Raw genomic sequence first — 16,146 nt, forward strand, 5'->3', positions numbered from 1 at the left:
TGTCATGTCATGCCATAAAAAATGTAAGCAGATATCATGTTCGTAGCATCTCACATTCATATTTCCCATCCGCGAATCAAGTGCCATCTAAACAAACGCTGAAAAGGGCAGATGGAAATGTCGATGGTCAAATACCGGAACGCCGACGCACCGAGCTTGTTAAACCAGAAAGGTGAGAAAAAAAGGGGGGGGGAATAATGTTAACAAAGGAATTGAAACGACTGGCCAGAGTAAAAAGACCTTATTAGTTGAAGCCGAAGTTGGGCGTTTATGCGATGCTGACAAATAGCGTCAACTTGGTATTGCGCTGCATGGCAGTATCGAGATCAGCATCGGAGATCAGATCCACGTAGGTGCTAGACGATTCATCTTTGTACTGCACAATGATATCGTCTGAGATCTTTAGACGATCTGATAATTTGTCCTTCAAATGCTGCATGCTCACACCGTTGGGAATGCGAATAGCGATGAGGTCGTCTTGGAAGAAAACCTTCACCTTCATAGCGCTGTTGGAAGACGCAGAAACTTGAGTCAGCGAGCTGGCTTGTCGATTCATTGGTGGTGGGCCGCCGCTAGCATAGTTTGTGGGGGGAGGGCGTTGTTGAGAAATACGCTCATTCATCTGGGCCTGTGATGACTGACGGGACACAGTGTGATCCATGCCACCGGAAGATTGGTGTGATTCAACCGAGTACCGGGCTTCTTCGCCGAAAGCACTTGGGTCAATTTCGAAGTCACCTTGGCGGGGCGCGAACAACTGCCGGATCAGCTGGCACCGGGAAATATTCGGGGGCATCGACAATAGCTTCTTAATGTATTCATCTAAGTTTTGACGCCGGCCGTTAGAGATAGCATCTGTGACATGTGTAACGGGACCCGGCATGAATGGTAGTGTTCGGGGGCGACCTCGGTTGCCTGCCTCATCCTCAAATTGTGTTAACAGAGCAATCTGGAAGTCGTAAAAGTCGTGGTAGTATCGTGACAATTCCCAGCACCGACCGTCCTCCATCTTGGCCTCCACAATATACCAGTATTTATCGTTGTCGAAGCAGTAGCGGGGAATCGATGCAGCGATGGGAGCGAGGAGGGGCTGATACCCTTGCGACGGGGTCTGCGACATGGGCGCTTGGGATGCCACGGTAGCTTTGCTGGTATTACGCTGGTGGTAGCCCTTTTTGAGGAGAAATGAAAAATGTCAGAAACCGAACTTGTAAGTCTAGGTGACGCAGGTACTGTACTCACATTTCCGTAGCTATTCTGACTCATGTGGCCATTACTCTGGCTCACAGACTTGTCCACGCCTGGACCAACAGCTGTGCCACCTCCGCCTGCACCACCTTCAATCTTGCCTAGGGTGATACTACTGTTTTTGTATTCAGCGGTCATCTTCTTCCACTCCTCAACCTTGGGGACACCGGCGCGTCGCACAGCCTCCAACGGGTCGGTCACGGCCTGGCCGGTCTGCATATCGCGCAACTCGATAAAGGAGACGGGAATCAAGCCGGGACCACCGAGACGACCGATCGGCTTTGCGACAAACCACTCGGGATTTGATTGCGCGATGACAATGATGGCCTCGCCGGCCCTGGCATCCAATTCATCGGGACGCTCGGCTTGAAAATCATACTGGACGATACCATAAACCATAGCACCTTGACCCTTTGGGAGGACAGACATTCTAAAAGCAGAAGCAGGTTGTTTGGGGGTGGTGGAATCGGGAAGTGAACGGTCGGCGAAGCCAGAGTCGTGATGGTCGTTTTTCTGGAGATCGACGGAACCCCCACTATCCCTTTCGGTTTTGCCTATAGTCTCAAAGAAGGAGACGGGAACCAGACCACGACAAGTAGGGATCAAGGGGTTGCAAGCCTCGTACCAGTCTGTATCGTGTTCCCGACTGATAACGTGGAAGAAATCACCTTTATTGAAAGCCAATTCGTGGTCTCCCTCTGGTTGATAATCGTAAAGCGCTTTGATCACCTGCTCACGAGCGGTCAGTCAAGATAATAAAAAAAAAAAAAAAAAAAAAAGAAAGAAAGACCAAAAGGTAAAAAAAAGATAAAAGAGGATACTAAAACAGGGGAAAAGAAGAGAACCGGGAAGTGGGAATTAAAATGAGGAAAAGAAACAAAATTAAGAAATTAAAGTGGGAGAAGTCAAACCTTTTTTGGAGGCAAAATAGCTATTGCTGATTTGGGTGTTATGGAGACGTGATGATGTTTGTCTACCTTCAAGGACCGTCTGATAGCCTGTGTTATATATAAATAAATTAGACTATGCTTGGGAAGGAGGATTTAAAAAGTACCTTCATTGCGATTATTGTTGAGGAAAGGAGAGGTTGTAAAAGAGAGAGAGAGAGAGAGAGATGAAAGGCAAAAGGGCTAAAAGAAGAGGTACCTTTTATCCAATCTGGAAAGAACCAAGTAATGTATTGGGGTTCCAACCACAGGAACGGACTAGTTTGTGATTTTCTGATTTTGTGGTTCCCTCTTTTTTGCTCCTTCCTGTTCCTGACTTATAAAAGGATGAGAAAGGTACGAGTAAGATATAGAAATATGATATATTAGTAGATAGAATGTTGATACCTGGTATCAGTATCAGTATCAAGTATACTAATGAAGTATAATACAAAAAAAAATACCTGAATAGTTGAATACTGAATACCTAAAAACCCAAATACATGAATACATGACTACACCCAATCTACCGGAATTCTCTGGGCTCCTTCGGCGCCAAACCATCGTTTAGTTTACATGTAATATTTCATATTATTATCCCCCGGAGAATGAGAATGTGACCAAGAGTAATCTTCTAATCTTCTACTCTTTTCATCTTTTCATCTGTCAACAAGAAATGATCTTTCTCCACCATTTCCTTGTAATCCGTGGCTCTTTAATGAAAACCCATGGATCGATCTGACGACATTCTATCCCAAAGACGCTTAGATCGGCGGTTACTAACTTTTTGTGGAAATGAATACGTGGGGATAGAACACGAAGAGCAGCTGAGGTCTAGATCAGCAGTGAGCACTTCCTAATTATCCTTGAAATTAAAATGAGTACGTACTTAGGTAGTAGATATTGGAGATACGTCAAGTCCTCAGGACATTTGCCGGTCAATGCCTTACTAATGATTTAGGTAATCATTCAGCCTTGTCTCTGATATCCACCAACTAAGTATTTTCTAGGGTATCTAGCCCTATATGTACCTACTTAGTAATATGTAAATAACTAGCTGAAAGTTTAGCCGCCTTGCAGCGCTGATCGTGGAAGTGACTTCCAACCTTAACTTAGTACCGGATTCATATTGATGGATCGCACAGTGTACTACAGTGTTTTAAAGATCCAACGGATGGAAGGATGGAAATTATATAATAGTTAAAACTGACTGACACATTGCCTCCTACCTAAATGGGCACGTCCTATCTGCATTTTAAGTATTCTGATTCCATGGGTGTCATGTTCTTGGGCCCACGTGGTGGGGGCCCTATACCTTCCATGGAAGGATTATAGAAGGATTAATTGTGGCAAATGTCCACAGATGACTTATTACAGACCTGGAGTTTGCTGTTTACGTTGTTGGACTTTTGCTTAGTAGAGCACGTGTCGGGGCAATAACTAAGTACCAAACACTTGACCTCCGCAATTTGTCCGACTTCGTACTCCTATTTATATTCTATTAATACTGCGATCCCTAAATTCTGATCTATCGTGATTTCTTTTCTCGCTCTCTCACTCCTGTTTTCTCATTTCCTGATTGCTCTTGGTCCACTCTTGTGATTCGTCTGTTTATTTGCATTTCCTCTTGGCCTGTCACATATATGAGTGCTTTTCCCTACCTCGTGTCTTCGCTATTTGAGTATTCTCAAAAGATTGTCTCGTTTCATTTCACTTTTTACTAACCTGTACAGTAAGCAGGAAGATTCTTTAATCTCTAGCCTCGTGTAAAGTTGATAAAGTGCCCTAATTGGCTTATACAATTTCATTCTACTTTAATAACCATTTATGCCACTATGATGGAATCTCCTCCTGCGCAAACCATTCTTTGCCCCACCTTTCGACCTTAGCAGTCGCCTCTATATAAAATGTGTCCCGCTTGCCTTCAGAAAACCCACAAAAAATGCGTCGTTTCGTTGCTACTGGTGAGGTATCAGCGTCCCTTTCTCCTATGCAAACTCTGCTACCTTCCACATCTTTTCCCCCACACAATCTACTTGAATTGTGGCTGGCCTTGGCAGTCTCCCAGGTATAGAACCTGTGATCGCTGTCGCCAGTGGGAAAATAATCATCGCTCGCCACCGTTCCGACAAGCGGTCTTCAACGGAAGTTGCTGATGGCTTTCAAACCAGGCTGTTCTGCTCCCAATTTATTTTGAAACGGCCAGCGCCGGCCAAACTTTCCACTGAACATAAAAACCCATTCTTGATAGGTCGTATCTTCGACCTCACAAAAGAAATCGCCACTTAGCTATTCTTGCTAATAATATAAATTTTCTCCCAACGCCAAATCACTATTTACCCGCTACCCCTTCCTCGACTAGTAAACGAAAGCGCGTAGTTGGTTTTAGAGAGCCAACCATAAACCCCGACTAAATCGACTGTAAGGCCATAGACCAAATCACTTCCTCTCATGCACTAGTTCATGAAAATTCCCTGAAATAATTGCATTCGATCATCACGATGAGGAGGCCACACAAATTACGCGCCCAGATACGACTGACGAAGCCAATAAGTCAGCGTGAACATTTTTAGCTCTAACCCTGCGACCCCGTTCTGACATTTGCCTCCCTGCTAATGCTAATATACGATCATCATCTCTGGTGGAGCTCGTTGTTTCAGAAAATAGTCTTAATTTTTCAATTTAGCTAGAAGGCAGCCATATACTGGTGCCACTGTCAATTCTCAATTGATGGAAATCGCTTCAACGATTCAAGCCACTTCTCATCATTATTTGGCAGAATACAGCAAAAGGTTTTGTCACTTAGAGAATGCACATGGAATCGAGACCCTTATTTGCATACCATTCAAGTTTCTCCTTCTTCGTATATCTGCACTTAGGCAGATACAAGCTTGCGATGTAGAGAGGTCCAGCGACATACGTCAAACCAGCAGAGACCACATTACCCTGGATATTTTGAGGTCTTTGTAAATGCTAGGGTATAGTTGCGCTGGCATCAACTAAGAAACATCGGCCATCGTATTTATCAAGGACATAGCAATTTCGCGTTTGTGTTCCCCTAAATACTTGCTTCGTTAAATTTACATCCAACGCTATGTTCCATGGTAGAGTCTTTTATCATCGAGACCTTGTGAGGTTTATTTTCAACGACCTTCGGAGAATCTGGATATGATAGGCCTTCTATCCTGACAAATGGATCCATTATGAAAGTAGTGGGAGATATTAAGAGGAATGTAGTCACGATGACCATGATAAATAATAAGGCCCACATAATGAAATTAACCGTCCTCATGAAATTAGTTGGAAATAAGATTCCTGATCGGAAATCACCGATGATTATTCAGAGATTATGTACTGATAGCCAGTAACCTTCGATCCGGCCCTAGATAGACAGCTTTGTGGAAGTGGATTTTGCAGCTGTTATTACTGTATCCCTGTATATCAGAACAGAATCTCCAATTGCCACAAAACTCTTTTTACTGTAAATTAATTGAGTATCTTCTTAGCTGCATCTGCTAATTGAGTTAGGCTCGAACTATAGTGTAGCTCTGACTAGTTTCTTAGCCATTATTTGTTTAGACAGATGAACTAAATCATGGGCTACCAGAGCGCCAATTAGACCTTTCACCAATCGAAACTGACCATGTATGTTCTCCAAGTCCATCTTGAGCACATGGCCACGGTTCTGCTGCAAATTACCGATGAAAACACACTCAGGGGCACACCATGTTCATATTGCGCTGGCGGATCTGGGTCTACCATTCGATGAGGTCACTGACTACAGCAAACCGAGGAAGCCTGAGTATCTCAAGATCAATCCTAATAGAAAAGTTCCCACATTGACATATGGTGACCATGTCATTTTCGAGTCGGCTATTATCGCGCAGTTTCTGGCCGACTCAGTCGCATCGATGCATTTGACTCCGCGCACTGAGGAAGCCCAAGGACCCTTCATGCGCGAGAGGATCTCCTTCTTCATCAAAACATACTTTTCAAAAGCCAACGTATACTACTGCCGGACAATCGAAGCCAAAACTGATGACGATACCGAGGAGCTCGGAACACGCTATTTTGATGACGTCGTCAAAAAGGTACGCAACTATAGTTTGATCCTTTCTGCCTTACAATCAAGGCACTATTCATGTCAAGTAGAAATTGTACTATGTTGCATTTTGATCAAGAACTAAATCATAGCTCTACGGGAGTATTCCAACGACCCATCTCATCAGCACGCCATCTTCACCCGAATTTGAGGAGGGATTAGTAGGTCAACAGTCGTCCGTCAAAGCCGAAAAACTGAAGTCCGAGGAAGAGAGCAACAAAACATGAAGAGTAATCGTGCGATAACTCCATAATAACCGAAACGGGAAAATGACCCTTTTTTTGAAACCAAAACGCCAGGTCGCTTGCTTGGGAATTTTGGAAAATAAATAAAAAGAATGCTTGCCAACCTGGGCAGATAGAGACGGAATAATCCCAAAACGAAGACCGGTCTAGGTTGTGGTTAATTTGAAACGTCGGGATGGAAGAGCTGGTTTTCTAGATCTGGCCCTTAATATCAACCATGCGGTGAGCTTCAGCTTTGGCCTGCTCAAACAGCTGGCCCGCCTTGCCAGTCAACAGCCTCACAGTGCCGTTCTTCTCCTCAAGGAGCGCATCGGAGGAGTGATCTAGGACAAAACGTGCGGTTTGCTCATCGGACTCAAAACCAAGCTCTTCAGTGATAAATCGCAGGTTCACATCGGGTTTGTAACTATTTTCTAATGTCAGTAATTCGTTTCTTTGAAGAGAGGAGGGAAATCTTACGCTCTACAGATTGTAGTAATGGCAGTCAATCGTTCACGGACGACAAACATATCCATAAGATAGGCGCCCATGTTCGGTGTGTCCAGATAGAGCATAAAGAAGCGATGGTAGTTACCAAGAGAGAGAGCGGAGCGAACATCGAGAGCATGCTTGACAGCCGGGTCTTTCTTGTCTTCCGCAGTTACGTCGGCCAGAGCACCGTTCATGTCCGTCCAGTTGCGCGTGTAAAGGAAATAGAGGATACGATAGGCCTTGAACTCTGTGGGATGGCCGCCCAAGTTTTGTGCGTATAGCAGTCGTAGTTGGGTTTGGCACTGATTATACTCACCAAGATCTCCTTTCTCCAGGGCGATGCGTCCATGAGTCTCGTAGACGGAAACTGTGAACTCATTTCGGATATGCTGAACAGTCAAGTCCTGACGAAGAGACTTGAACTGGTCGCAAATGTATCCATAGTTGCTTTCGTACTTCCACTTCTGCTTTAGCAGTTCCAGAGTCTTCTGAAGAACTTCAATGGGGCGGACTGTGTCCGGATTCGGGGCAGAGGTCAGACGGAAATAGTTCTTCTCGAGGGTTTGGCATCGGCCCACGACGGGTCCCTGGTGTTCCACAACGGGAGTGCCAGTGCGAGAGTTTTCATTACTGCCTCCGGCTTCTTCAAAACGCTTCTTTCGCTTCTCCAGGTTAGTTTGTGACTTACTAGACACATCCAGTGTCATGCGGGGTTTTTTGTCTGTGGGCGCGTGAGTAACTCGTTCTTCAAAACGATAGCGGTTGTTAGTTGTTCTCCAGGGTGCCGAGTTATTTTCCATCTCAGGTCCCTCAGTAGACTTTCGCTTATTGCTGGGGGATGCTGGCTGACTGTGGGTCGGCCAGTTTGAGATGTTGGGATTCGACAGGATCTGGTTGCGTTCGTTCTGGATCATGGTCTGCGGCAGTGGCAGCCGCTCCCAGTCCGTGACATCCATTGTCTGGTTGTCTGCGGCGTTCGTGATGATTTGTTTCAGCTTAGTCTGCATCTCGATGGCGCTTACGCCGGGAACTTGGTTCTCAGGAGCAAAGCAACGTTGCACATAGTCTCGAACAGCAGGGGAGAACTTAGAGCGGGGCCGTTCCTCCTCTGTTGGCTGGTTGTGCTGGGAAGGTCCATCGAGCTTCTTGTTATGATAGAGGGTACGTCGAGCTTGTACCTGGGTGTAAGCGGAGGTGCCTGTTGAACTGGTCAGTCTTCAACGATCACGTGATGATTAAGCGAAGGCAGCGAGGTATTTGTGACTTACCGGAGTGTTTGTATGTTTCGGTTGTAGCACTTGGTGCTGACGCTGTTGACCGCCATGGGGGGACACTTGAGCCCATATTGTTAGAAATGGGTGTGGTGAAAGGGAAGAGAGGGGGGTTGGGGTAATGAAGATGAAGGTGTGGAAGAAAGGGGCGGAGGAAGAGGAGTTAAAATGATAGAGGAGCAAGAAAGTCGTGAAATTCTCTTTTTCTGATTCAATGTACACAACTTGATAGTTGAGTTGAGAAAAATCGGATGAACTAGCGCGTGGTAAGAAATTGGAAATGGAAGTGTAGGTGAGGCTTCGGACTTCGCTTGACGGACTTTCTATTTATCCGCCCATCGACCCTCTATCAATGTTATCGTGCAGCTTACCCCTCAAGGTCTTATGAACCTGCTAGATGTTTTTCAAGTCGCTGGATTTGACTACAGCACTCCGGCCTCTTCTGTTACCTGATGAGACTCTTCTCTTTGTCCAGGACGCGGTGGGGCTTTATGAAGGGTGAGCTATGTCGATCCAATTTTGATGTCATCTACTCATACCTGATTAGCAAATATAAGATCCCCAATTATCAAGATGGCCATGCCTATCTCACATCACACCGAGTATGCTATGTTGCTACTGAAGAACCACGCAAGTACTCAGTAGCATTGGATCTGAAGGAAATAGATCGTGCAGAATATCAGGTGCACCCGTCCCCGATCTTATTAGCAGGCAATTGGTGATTAATCAGTGCCATACAGGCCGGCTTTTTGAGATCATCGCCTAAGATCACCATTTACCCCAAGCCGCAAAAGGGCAAATCAGAAAAATCACGGAGTACAACTGCTAGCCCTGCTGTATCTCTACCAGCGACTCCTTTCCAACCCAATATCGCACCGCCACAGTCTCCCAAACCAGTAAATGCAACTTGGATTTGTGCTATATGTACATTTTCAAATCCCGTGCCCTCAAACTTTGACCCATTGGCAGCTACTGCAGGAACTCATGTGCCACCATGTCTCGCCTGTGGTATTAAGCCGCCATTCACAACAGTTCTCAAAGCTGCAATTAGTGCGGTGTCAACTCATGACTCATTACTGCCCGAGTTGAACTCAGTCCCCGCTGAAAATAGCACAGCTGAAAGTGCTAGCTCTGTATTAGCTCCGTTGAATACACCGGGGGTCTCTGTACCATGTCTTCGATGTACCTTTGTCAATCATCCATCGCTCGCTGAATGTGAGATATGCGGAGCGCCACTAACATCTGCCATTCCTTCACATATGGCCGGCCATCAACGTCGTGAAGACTCACCAGCACCATTTTTTGAGAGTCCGCGCATGACAAACACAGAAATCACTGAAAACATTAAGCTCTCATTTCGTGGTTCTGGAGAGAAAACTTTCTATGAGCGACTCAAAGGTGCCCTAATTCAACGTAAATGGCTTCTTCAAAATGCTCCGCCAGTGCCTCCACCGTCCCAGGCTAGTTTGACGAGTGCGCCTAACACCACGGCCTTGGAGAGTCCACAGCCAAAAATTCGGCCAAACGCCGTGGGTATTGCCGGATTGGAACAGCGAAGGATGGAGGCTCGCATGAACAACCAATTAGTCATTGGTGGTGCATTTGAGGATCTCGAGGCGCTTATGGCATCTGCTAAGCAGATTGTTGCTCTGGCTGAGACTCTCGCCCAAGAATCTGGCATGGTCACCCAGGAAGGATCTGCAGAGACTAGTGCAGTTATATCGCAATCAGCGGCAGCCCTGGGCATGGTGACTACAAAGGACATGCTTAGCTCCGGATCGGAGAATCTGTACCTCTCGGAACTCTCACGTGACCTGGCCGAGTATCTCACTGATGATCGAAAGGGAGTTCTGCAACGAGAAGGCGGTATCATAAGTTTAATCGATCTGTGGTCGGTGTTCAACCGATCGCGCAATGGAGTTGAACTGATTAGTCCATCTGATTTCCAGAAAGCGGCCGAGCTGTGGGAGAAGTTGAAGCTCCCCGTCCGCTTGCGTCGGTTCAAGAGCGGGCTCTTGGTGGTTCAGCGATATGACTGGAGCGACGAGAAGACGGTCCGTCAGCTTCTAGACTGGATGGAAGAGCTTCGTAAAATTCCACCAGATGAACCCGTTCCATGGGACTGGACTGTTTTTGGCCGGGCCGTGACGGCACAAGAGGCGGGCCAGCGGTTTAGGTGGAGTGTTGGTGTGGCTGCAGAGGAGCTGGAGATGGCTGAAGACCGGGGAGTTTTGTGTCGAGAAGAGGGAATTGAGGGTCTTCAGTTCTGGGGTAACTACATGGTAACCCCAGACTCATTTTCCAGAATTCTAGGAGGAATTCAATAAACATAGACTTCAATATAAAAATAAAGTACATACTTCTACGAGACGCAGACCTGCATCTCTCATCATTGACTTCATACATTTCTATCTCACCTTCGCCAGAATGAAATATGTATTATATCGGGGTGAAAAATGAAGTGAGAGTAGGTTTGAAACATGTCTTCTAGGCCCAACTACGTGGTAGTTGCTCTGATTTATGGGAACCTTGGAAAGGCATAGTTATGTGAGTAGTTTCTTGTGCGATATTTTGTATCCATAGAAATATCTTCTAATTCAGGACTGACAATTGGTTGTATAGCGTGTGAAGTGGCAATATCCATTGAATATCCTACAACGCTCAGCATATACTACTTTAGCGTCAACCATAAATCTCAATACCACCGCTACTTCAGAGGAAAGATTTATAATACTTATTGTCTTGATCTAATATAAGAGGTGAGCATCTGCTCTGCAAAGAAAGATTCCCCTCAAGGCAAGGTTGGTTTGAACGATTTTCACCTGGGTTCATAAATGGCTTTCTTCTTTCCGCGACTTTACCTAAGAACTTTACCTAAAGAACGCAAAGATGATTCTGTGCACTGCGTCAACAGATGGTCGAAAGGCACTCCGAGATCAACCCCTTATGTACTTGGGTATGTATAATAATGCAATTGGATGCATTCCTTTGACACGAGTCACAACAACCTAGGACAGCACCAAACCCACTCGACTGTTCAAGGTCCATGTCATGAATCAGGACTCGTCACTTCGTATTATTCATCACTGTCATTCTTCTTTGTTGCATGTTGCATTAAGTCCGTCTTATGAGTTTTTCTCGTTGCTATCATTTTCCCATTCAAAGACACCTGAAACCTAAGCATCCAGGCAAAATGCCCGTCGAGAGACCTATTGCTGATGGGTCATTTGGCAATGTTGAGCATCTTGTTCGATAGTCGGAACTTTTCGAGGCTCTTTGTTACCAATCAGTATTGTATCGCCTTTGCTAGATAATTACATCACGCAGCTCCCGTCCGCTGCTCAACAGCAGTGAAATACTTGCGGAGGCTTTGATCTCCAGAAACTTCACAATTGCCAACATCATCGCATCTAAATACCTTGCAGCGCTAGATGCTGCAGAGGCGGCCGTATACGTAACATCTTGGCTTATCTTACACTATGAGAATGGAGGTGATGAATAGTTCGGCCCATACAGACGGGTATGGATAAAAACTCGATTCACAAGCTAAGTCCACCTTGGTTCTATACTCCATCCTAATTCTACCACCACAGGTGACTTCATGGTCAAGCAAACCCATCTCGCAGCCCTGTATCGCTAAGTAGCCGCCTCGGCATCCATTCCAAAAAGATACTCGGCAGCTATATCTTCTGCACTGCCGTAGTTGTGGTTCTGCAGGTACTTAACAAGGGCAGTTCGCTGGGATTGAATGTTGGCTGGAAGGGTTTGGGAATTTTGCGCAAGCAGGATGGACGCCATGCGATCCAGCGCTGTCTTCGACTGAGGACACTTCGATGCATCTCGAAGAAGCTGTCCTTGACAGCTAGGAGGTCATTTTGCTCTCGCATTTCCACCATCTGCTTTTGTGCTCGGCCTGCTGGCTCAACATGCCGGCCTTTGCGCTGTCCAGAATTCGCCTGAACTCATCCATCTGGTGGTACATGATACGGCCATCCTCGTTGCCAACAACTTGCTCTGCCTCAACAAATGTGATTTTTTCAACGCCATCCCTCATTTGGATGCGGGTTAAGGTTTGCAGTTCACCGAGTCCCTCCAAATGATAGGGTACTTTCTTACTTTTCTTACTTTTCTGCAACTATGCCCTACTTTTATCGCCATCCTGACGTCATGGCGATGCTATCTCAGAAGAGAGCGGCAGATCTGAGTTCGGCTGACTCTCCGCGGAAAAGAATCTTAGACTCCAGCGTTAGTTTTTTCCCTGACTGTACTTTTACATATTATTACAGAATCTCTGACTGGCTCTTTTCCCTGATCAAAGTACCCTATCATCTGGAGGGACTCGGTGAACTGCAAACCCTAGCCAGCATCAAAATGAGGGATAGCGTTGAAAAAATCACATTTGTTGAGGCAGAGCAAGTTGTTGGCAACGAGGATGGCCGTATCATGTACTACCAGATGGATGAGTTCAGGCGAATTCTGGACAGCGCAAAGGCCGGCATGTTGAGCCAGCAGGCCGAGCACAAAAAGCAGATGGCGGAAATGCGAGAGCAAAATGACCTCCTAGCTGTCAAGGACAGCTTCTTCGCTGTCGGACAGCGGACTATTTCTTCTTGGGTACGCCATGTATTTAAAAAAGACAGCGTTGCACAGATTGAAATGATCCGTCTCACCAACAAATCTATACATGGAGGTGACATTGGGGTCGACTCCCGTGTAGTGTTGCAACGCTTCGCTCCAAAAAGCTCCAACACTGTTCTTTACCAGACAGCAGAGTAGCAGACGGAAGAGGAGTGGCATACAAGAAGAGGTCAAGTTGCAGGATAGAAGAGAGAAGAGGGAAAAGACGGGAGGGTGGAGGTAGAAGGTAAGGACAGGAAATAGCTCCTTCCACGTTTGTTCCAGCTCCAAGCTCAGGAAAGAGGATGCAGTAAGGACAAGGGGTAATGGGATATTGATACATTTGGTTTCATTGACTCGCACATTTCGACTTCGCTGGGAAGTTATTGTTGTCAGCAAATTTCAAATATCGCCGCTCCTGAAGTGCTTTTTTGCAAGTTGAAGGGATCAGGTTAACAGTCGAAGCTAAACAGGTACATAGGTAGACAGACCATCCAACTGATAAGTCGCTCGATTATGACCTTGTGGTAGTGGAATCGGTTACATTAATCTACGATCCCAACTCATACTGCATGACTGTATATAATGTATGATATCAAAACAAAATGCATCTCGAACAGGTTCCTTTTCCGGCGAGAAATTTGACTCGATACAACCAGTATTCAATACATTTATCAGGTTGACCAGTCTCCCAAAAGGTATGGCACAATCATGATGATATTTGCGAAATCCCTATACTCGAATCTAACCATCCGCTACAATACTCTAATTCTAGATAGTAAGGTCTAGATTTCCCAGACTATCAACAGATAAAATATGGAAGTGACTATGTCCAATCAATATCGACACAGTACTGCAAGCTCTTACAGCTTATTCCAAGTAAAAACCACCAACCTTCGATAAAAGATTCGGGCTCGGTTTAGATTTCATAGATCTTTTGGCTTTCCCCTATTTCTTTGGTAGTTTTTTCGGCCAAACTCCTAAAGTCGACAACATCCGTCACCTCAAAGCTTCCAAACGTCAACCTTTGCTCGCCTCAAACTCTCCAAAATGGGGTGGCCACTCCCAGCAGAGCTTACCGGTAACATCGTGTCATATCTTGCCAATCCTATAAACAACCGAAACAGCAAGTTAGAATTGACTCAATATGCTACAGTCAGTCGTGAATGGCAGGCCCTCGTTGAGGAACGACCCTGGGCTTCTCTTCGTGTGAAGACAGGGATTCCATTGGATCTGAATAAGTTTGAAGAAGCGACAGGTATCCCCGGCGACAATCATATATCCGAAACATCGAGTTGATCATGGGATTGAAGAAGCCCTATTCTCTATACCACAAAGTCGGATATGAGACACTAGCTAGAAAGGGATATCATATACCTAGATATAAAAAGAATAAGGAATAAAACGATATAAGAGACAGCTAAATCGAGTGAGATACTATTATTTTGGCTAATTCTTGCATCGCATTATTAGAGAGAGAGAAAAACCAGCTGCAGATGACCTTGGATTTCGGAACCACCCTAAATCACCGTGCGAAGCCAGAATACCAACTATTGAGATTATAGAACATTGCTGTTCAGGTGCATTCAATTATTAGCATATTTCAGGTCATCTTCTCACAATAAATCAGCATCTTTCATACCTGTTGCAAAATACGTCATACTATTGGCATTGTTTCGTGCTTCCTCTGGGCGTCTTTCCGCAATCTGGAGACATTTAACAAAGTCATATGCGTGGTCGAGGGCTAGAATAGTTAGTATACGAAGCAAAACAAATAGGATGGTCAGACACACTGTGCAATATAAGGTGAGTAAACTCATGGAAAATGGTCGATCCGACGCTTCTCATCTCTCCAATATCAGTTCCTACCTGTAGACGCTCCCTCCAGTCACACTCATGATTAGGAGGGTCGAGTCTCCACATCGCGTCACATAGCATCATCATTTTTAAGCCCGGGATAACAAATGCGACCGTGCCTCTTTCGCAAATTTCGTCGTAAGGAATGGAGATTTTTACACCAGGAGGGCTTCTCGTAGCAACCATTTGACGACCTAGTTCGAGAATTTTTAGTCAGTTTGGGAGCTAGTGTAGGAATAAAGATTATGCCATAACATACCTCGCCTAACAAAGGCAGAGGCGGAGCAGTAAAGGTAATAAGGAAAGCTCTCTTCGTGAACTAAGCTGTACATCTGGGCAAATTTCCCTAGAACTAATCAGCCCAAAATTTCAAAGTTTCTTTGGATTTTTCTGAAGTGGATCCTTGCATTTGAGACTTGCAGTCTGCGCTGCGTCCGGGTCACCAAATAAATCATCCAGGGTCCTCTGTTGAATTGCTGAGAATTCATCTTGAATGAAAACCCCATAGCCTGCAGTTGCGAGACCAGTGAATTCTCTCCATGCATCTCTTAGATCATGCTTGAGTGTGTGGCAAGATTGGTCTACCCATTCGAAAGCAGTCAAGGGATCGTGATAGATAATTGGAATCTCATTTGGCTCAGGAGTTGCAAAGCAGACGTTCAACCAGCCCAATAACAAACATGCGACTAGTTGAATTCTATAGGAAACCATAACAAGTGAGTAGAAGGGTAATCGTAAACAGATTCACCTCTCACAATTGACGAGTACGATTTCCTAACTTTATATACGTGATTGCCCTATAAATCTTGGCCCCCAGATCAACAGGCCAGACAATTCGAAGTTGATTAAAAAAAGTGCACTGCCATACAAAGGAATTTTATTGAAACAGCAGATCAAAGATCTAATAAAAGAGAATCCCCATCAAGTCTTTCTTTAACATCAAACATATTAAAAATTGAACAACTATCATAAATAATATGGTAAATACAACGTGGTGGAAATGGTCATAGCTACCTAGGTATATCTCCCCAAGTGCGCAACCTAAGAAGCAACTTTGCAAGATTGGCACCCGTGAACCTCCAGGCATAATCGATCCACAGTCCTCAGCATCAAAACAGCCGAACAGAAATGGCCGAGTTAACATTCACCGTCCAGGGCTGTGACCACAACTAATATTTTTTGTCATGTTAAATCCCTACTCCATAACCACTCCCTCATCCCGTGTGTCGAGTGGAAGGAATACTGTGATCAAAACACGGAAATGAAATCCTTTCGGAATGAAAATCAATCAGGTCATCATATATTGAAAACAAGTCGCCCTATGTTTTCATATCCCTCAATTTGACTTAAAATACCCAGGCTCATATGCGCTACCTACTGATTCAATAAATTCTATTACCGCCCAATGA

General features: G+C 45.2%; 9 protein-coding genes across 9 annotated transcripts; 5 read left to right on the top strand and 4 right to left on the bottom strand.

Moving 5' to 3' along the window:
• Positions 1–268: 268 nt before the first annotated feature.
• On the bottom strand, positions 269–2,308 carry N7495_007033 (phosphatidylinositol-3-phosphate-binding protein BEM1; the record flags this gene model as incomplete). Its single annotated transcript, XM_057209684.1, has 4 exons — positions 269–1,171; positions 1,243–1,977; positions 2,160–2,246; positions 2,303–2,308. 4 exons carry the CDS (start codon positions 2,306–2,308, stop codon positions 269–271), a joined length of 1,731 nt encoding a protein of 576 aa, XP_057063458.1.
• A 3,567-nt stretch (positions 2,309–5,875) lies between these two features.
• N7495_007034 (glutathione S-transferase family protein) lies at positions 5,876–6,503 on the top strand (the record flags this gene model as incomplete). Its single annotated transcript, XM_057209685.1, has 2 exons — positions 5,876–6,265; positions 6,369–6,503. 2 exons carry the CDS (start codon positions 5,876–5,878, stop codon positions 6,501–6,503), a joined length of 525 nt encoding a protein of 174 aa, XP_057063459.1.
• Positions 6,504–6,713: 210 nt separating this feature from the next.
• N7495_007035 (uncharacterized protein) lies at positions 6,714–8,336 on the bottom strand (the record flags this gene model as incomplete). Its single annotated transcript, XM_057209686.1, has 3 exons — positions 6,714–6,927; positions 6,981–8,190; positions 8,261–8,336. 3 exons carry the CDS (start codon positions 8,334–8,336, stop codon positions 6,714–6,716), a joined length of 1,500 nt encoding a protein of 499 aa, XP_057063460.1.
• A 324-nt stretch (positions 8,337–8,660) lies between these two features.
• N7495_007036 (ESCRT-II subunit protein VPS36) lies at positions 8,661–10,590 on the top strand (the record flags this gene model as incomplete). The annotated part of the gene is given in 3 exon segments (XM_057209687.1): positions 8,661–8,744; positions 8,821–8,981; positions 8,994–10,590. The coding sequence occupies 3 exon segments, from the start codon at positions 8,661–8,663 to the stop codon at positions 10,588–10,590; spliced, it is 1,842 nt and encodes a 613-aa protein (XP_057063461.1).
• An 866-nt stretch (positions 10,591–11,456) lies between these two features.
• On the top strand, positions 11,457–11,765 carry N7495_007037 (uncharacterized protein; the record flags this gene model as incomplete). The annotated part of the gene is made up of 2 exons (XM_057209688.1): positions 11,457–11,510; positions 11,574–11,765. 2 exons carry the CDS (start codon positions 11,457–11,459, stop codon positions 11,763–11,765), a joined length of 246 nt encoding a protein of 81 aa, XP_057063462.1.
• A 134-nt stretch (positions 11,766–11,899) lies between these two features.
• N7495_007038 (uncharacterized protein) lies at positions 11,900–12,317 on the bottom strand (the record flags this gene model as incomplete). Its single annotated transcript, XM_057209689.1, has 2 exons — positions 11,900–12,125; positions 12,190–12,317. 2 exons carry the CDS (start codon positions 12,315–12,317, stop codon positions 11,900–11,902), a joined length of 354 nt encoding a protein of 117 aa, XP_057063463.1.
• A 317-nt stretch (positions 12,318–12,634) lies between these two features.
• On the top strand, positions 12,635–13,039 carry N7495_007039 (uncharacterized protein; the record flags this gene model as incomplete). Its single annotated transcript, XM_057209690.1, has 1 exon — positions 12,635–13,039. The coding sequence occupies one exon, from the start codon at positions 12,635–12,637 to the stop codon at positions 13,037–13,039; it is 405 nt and encodes a 134-aa protein (XP_057063464.1).
• An 891-nt stretch (positions 13,040–13,930) lies between these two features.
• N7495_007040 (uncharacterized protein) lies at positions 13,931–14,179 on the top strand (the record flags this gene model as incomplete). The annotated part of the gene is made up of 1 exon (XM_057209691.1): positions 13,931–14,179. One exon carries the CDS (start codon positions 13,931–13,933, stop codon positions 14,177–14,179), a length of 249 nt encoding a protein of 82 aa, XP_057063465.1.
• A 226-nt stretch (positions 14,180–14,405) lies between these two features.
• On the bottom strand, positions 14,406–15,069 carry N7495_007041 (uncharacterized protein; the record flags this gene model as incomplete). The annotated part of the gene is made up of 4 exons (XM_057209692.1): positions 14,406–14,430; positions 14,537–14,624; positions 14,674–14,931; positions 14,997–15,069. The coding sequence occupies 4 exons, from the start codon at positions 15,067–15,069 to the stop codon at positions 14,406–14,408; spliced, it is 444 nt and encodes a 147-aa protein (XP_057063466.1).
• Positions 15,070–16,146: the final 1,077 nt, after the last annotated feature.

Source organism: Penicillium taxi (genome assembly GCF_028828555.1).
Source record: "Penicillium taxi strain IBT 34144 chromosome Unknown utg000004l_segment0_segment0, whole genome shotgun sequence".
In the NCBI taxonomy this organism is placed as follows: Eukaryota; Fungi; Ascomycota; class Eurotiomycetes; order Eurotiales; family Aspergillaceae; genus Penicillium; species Penicillium taxi.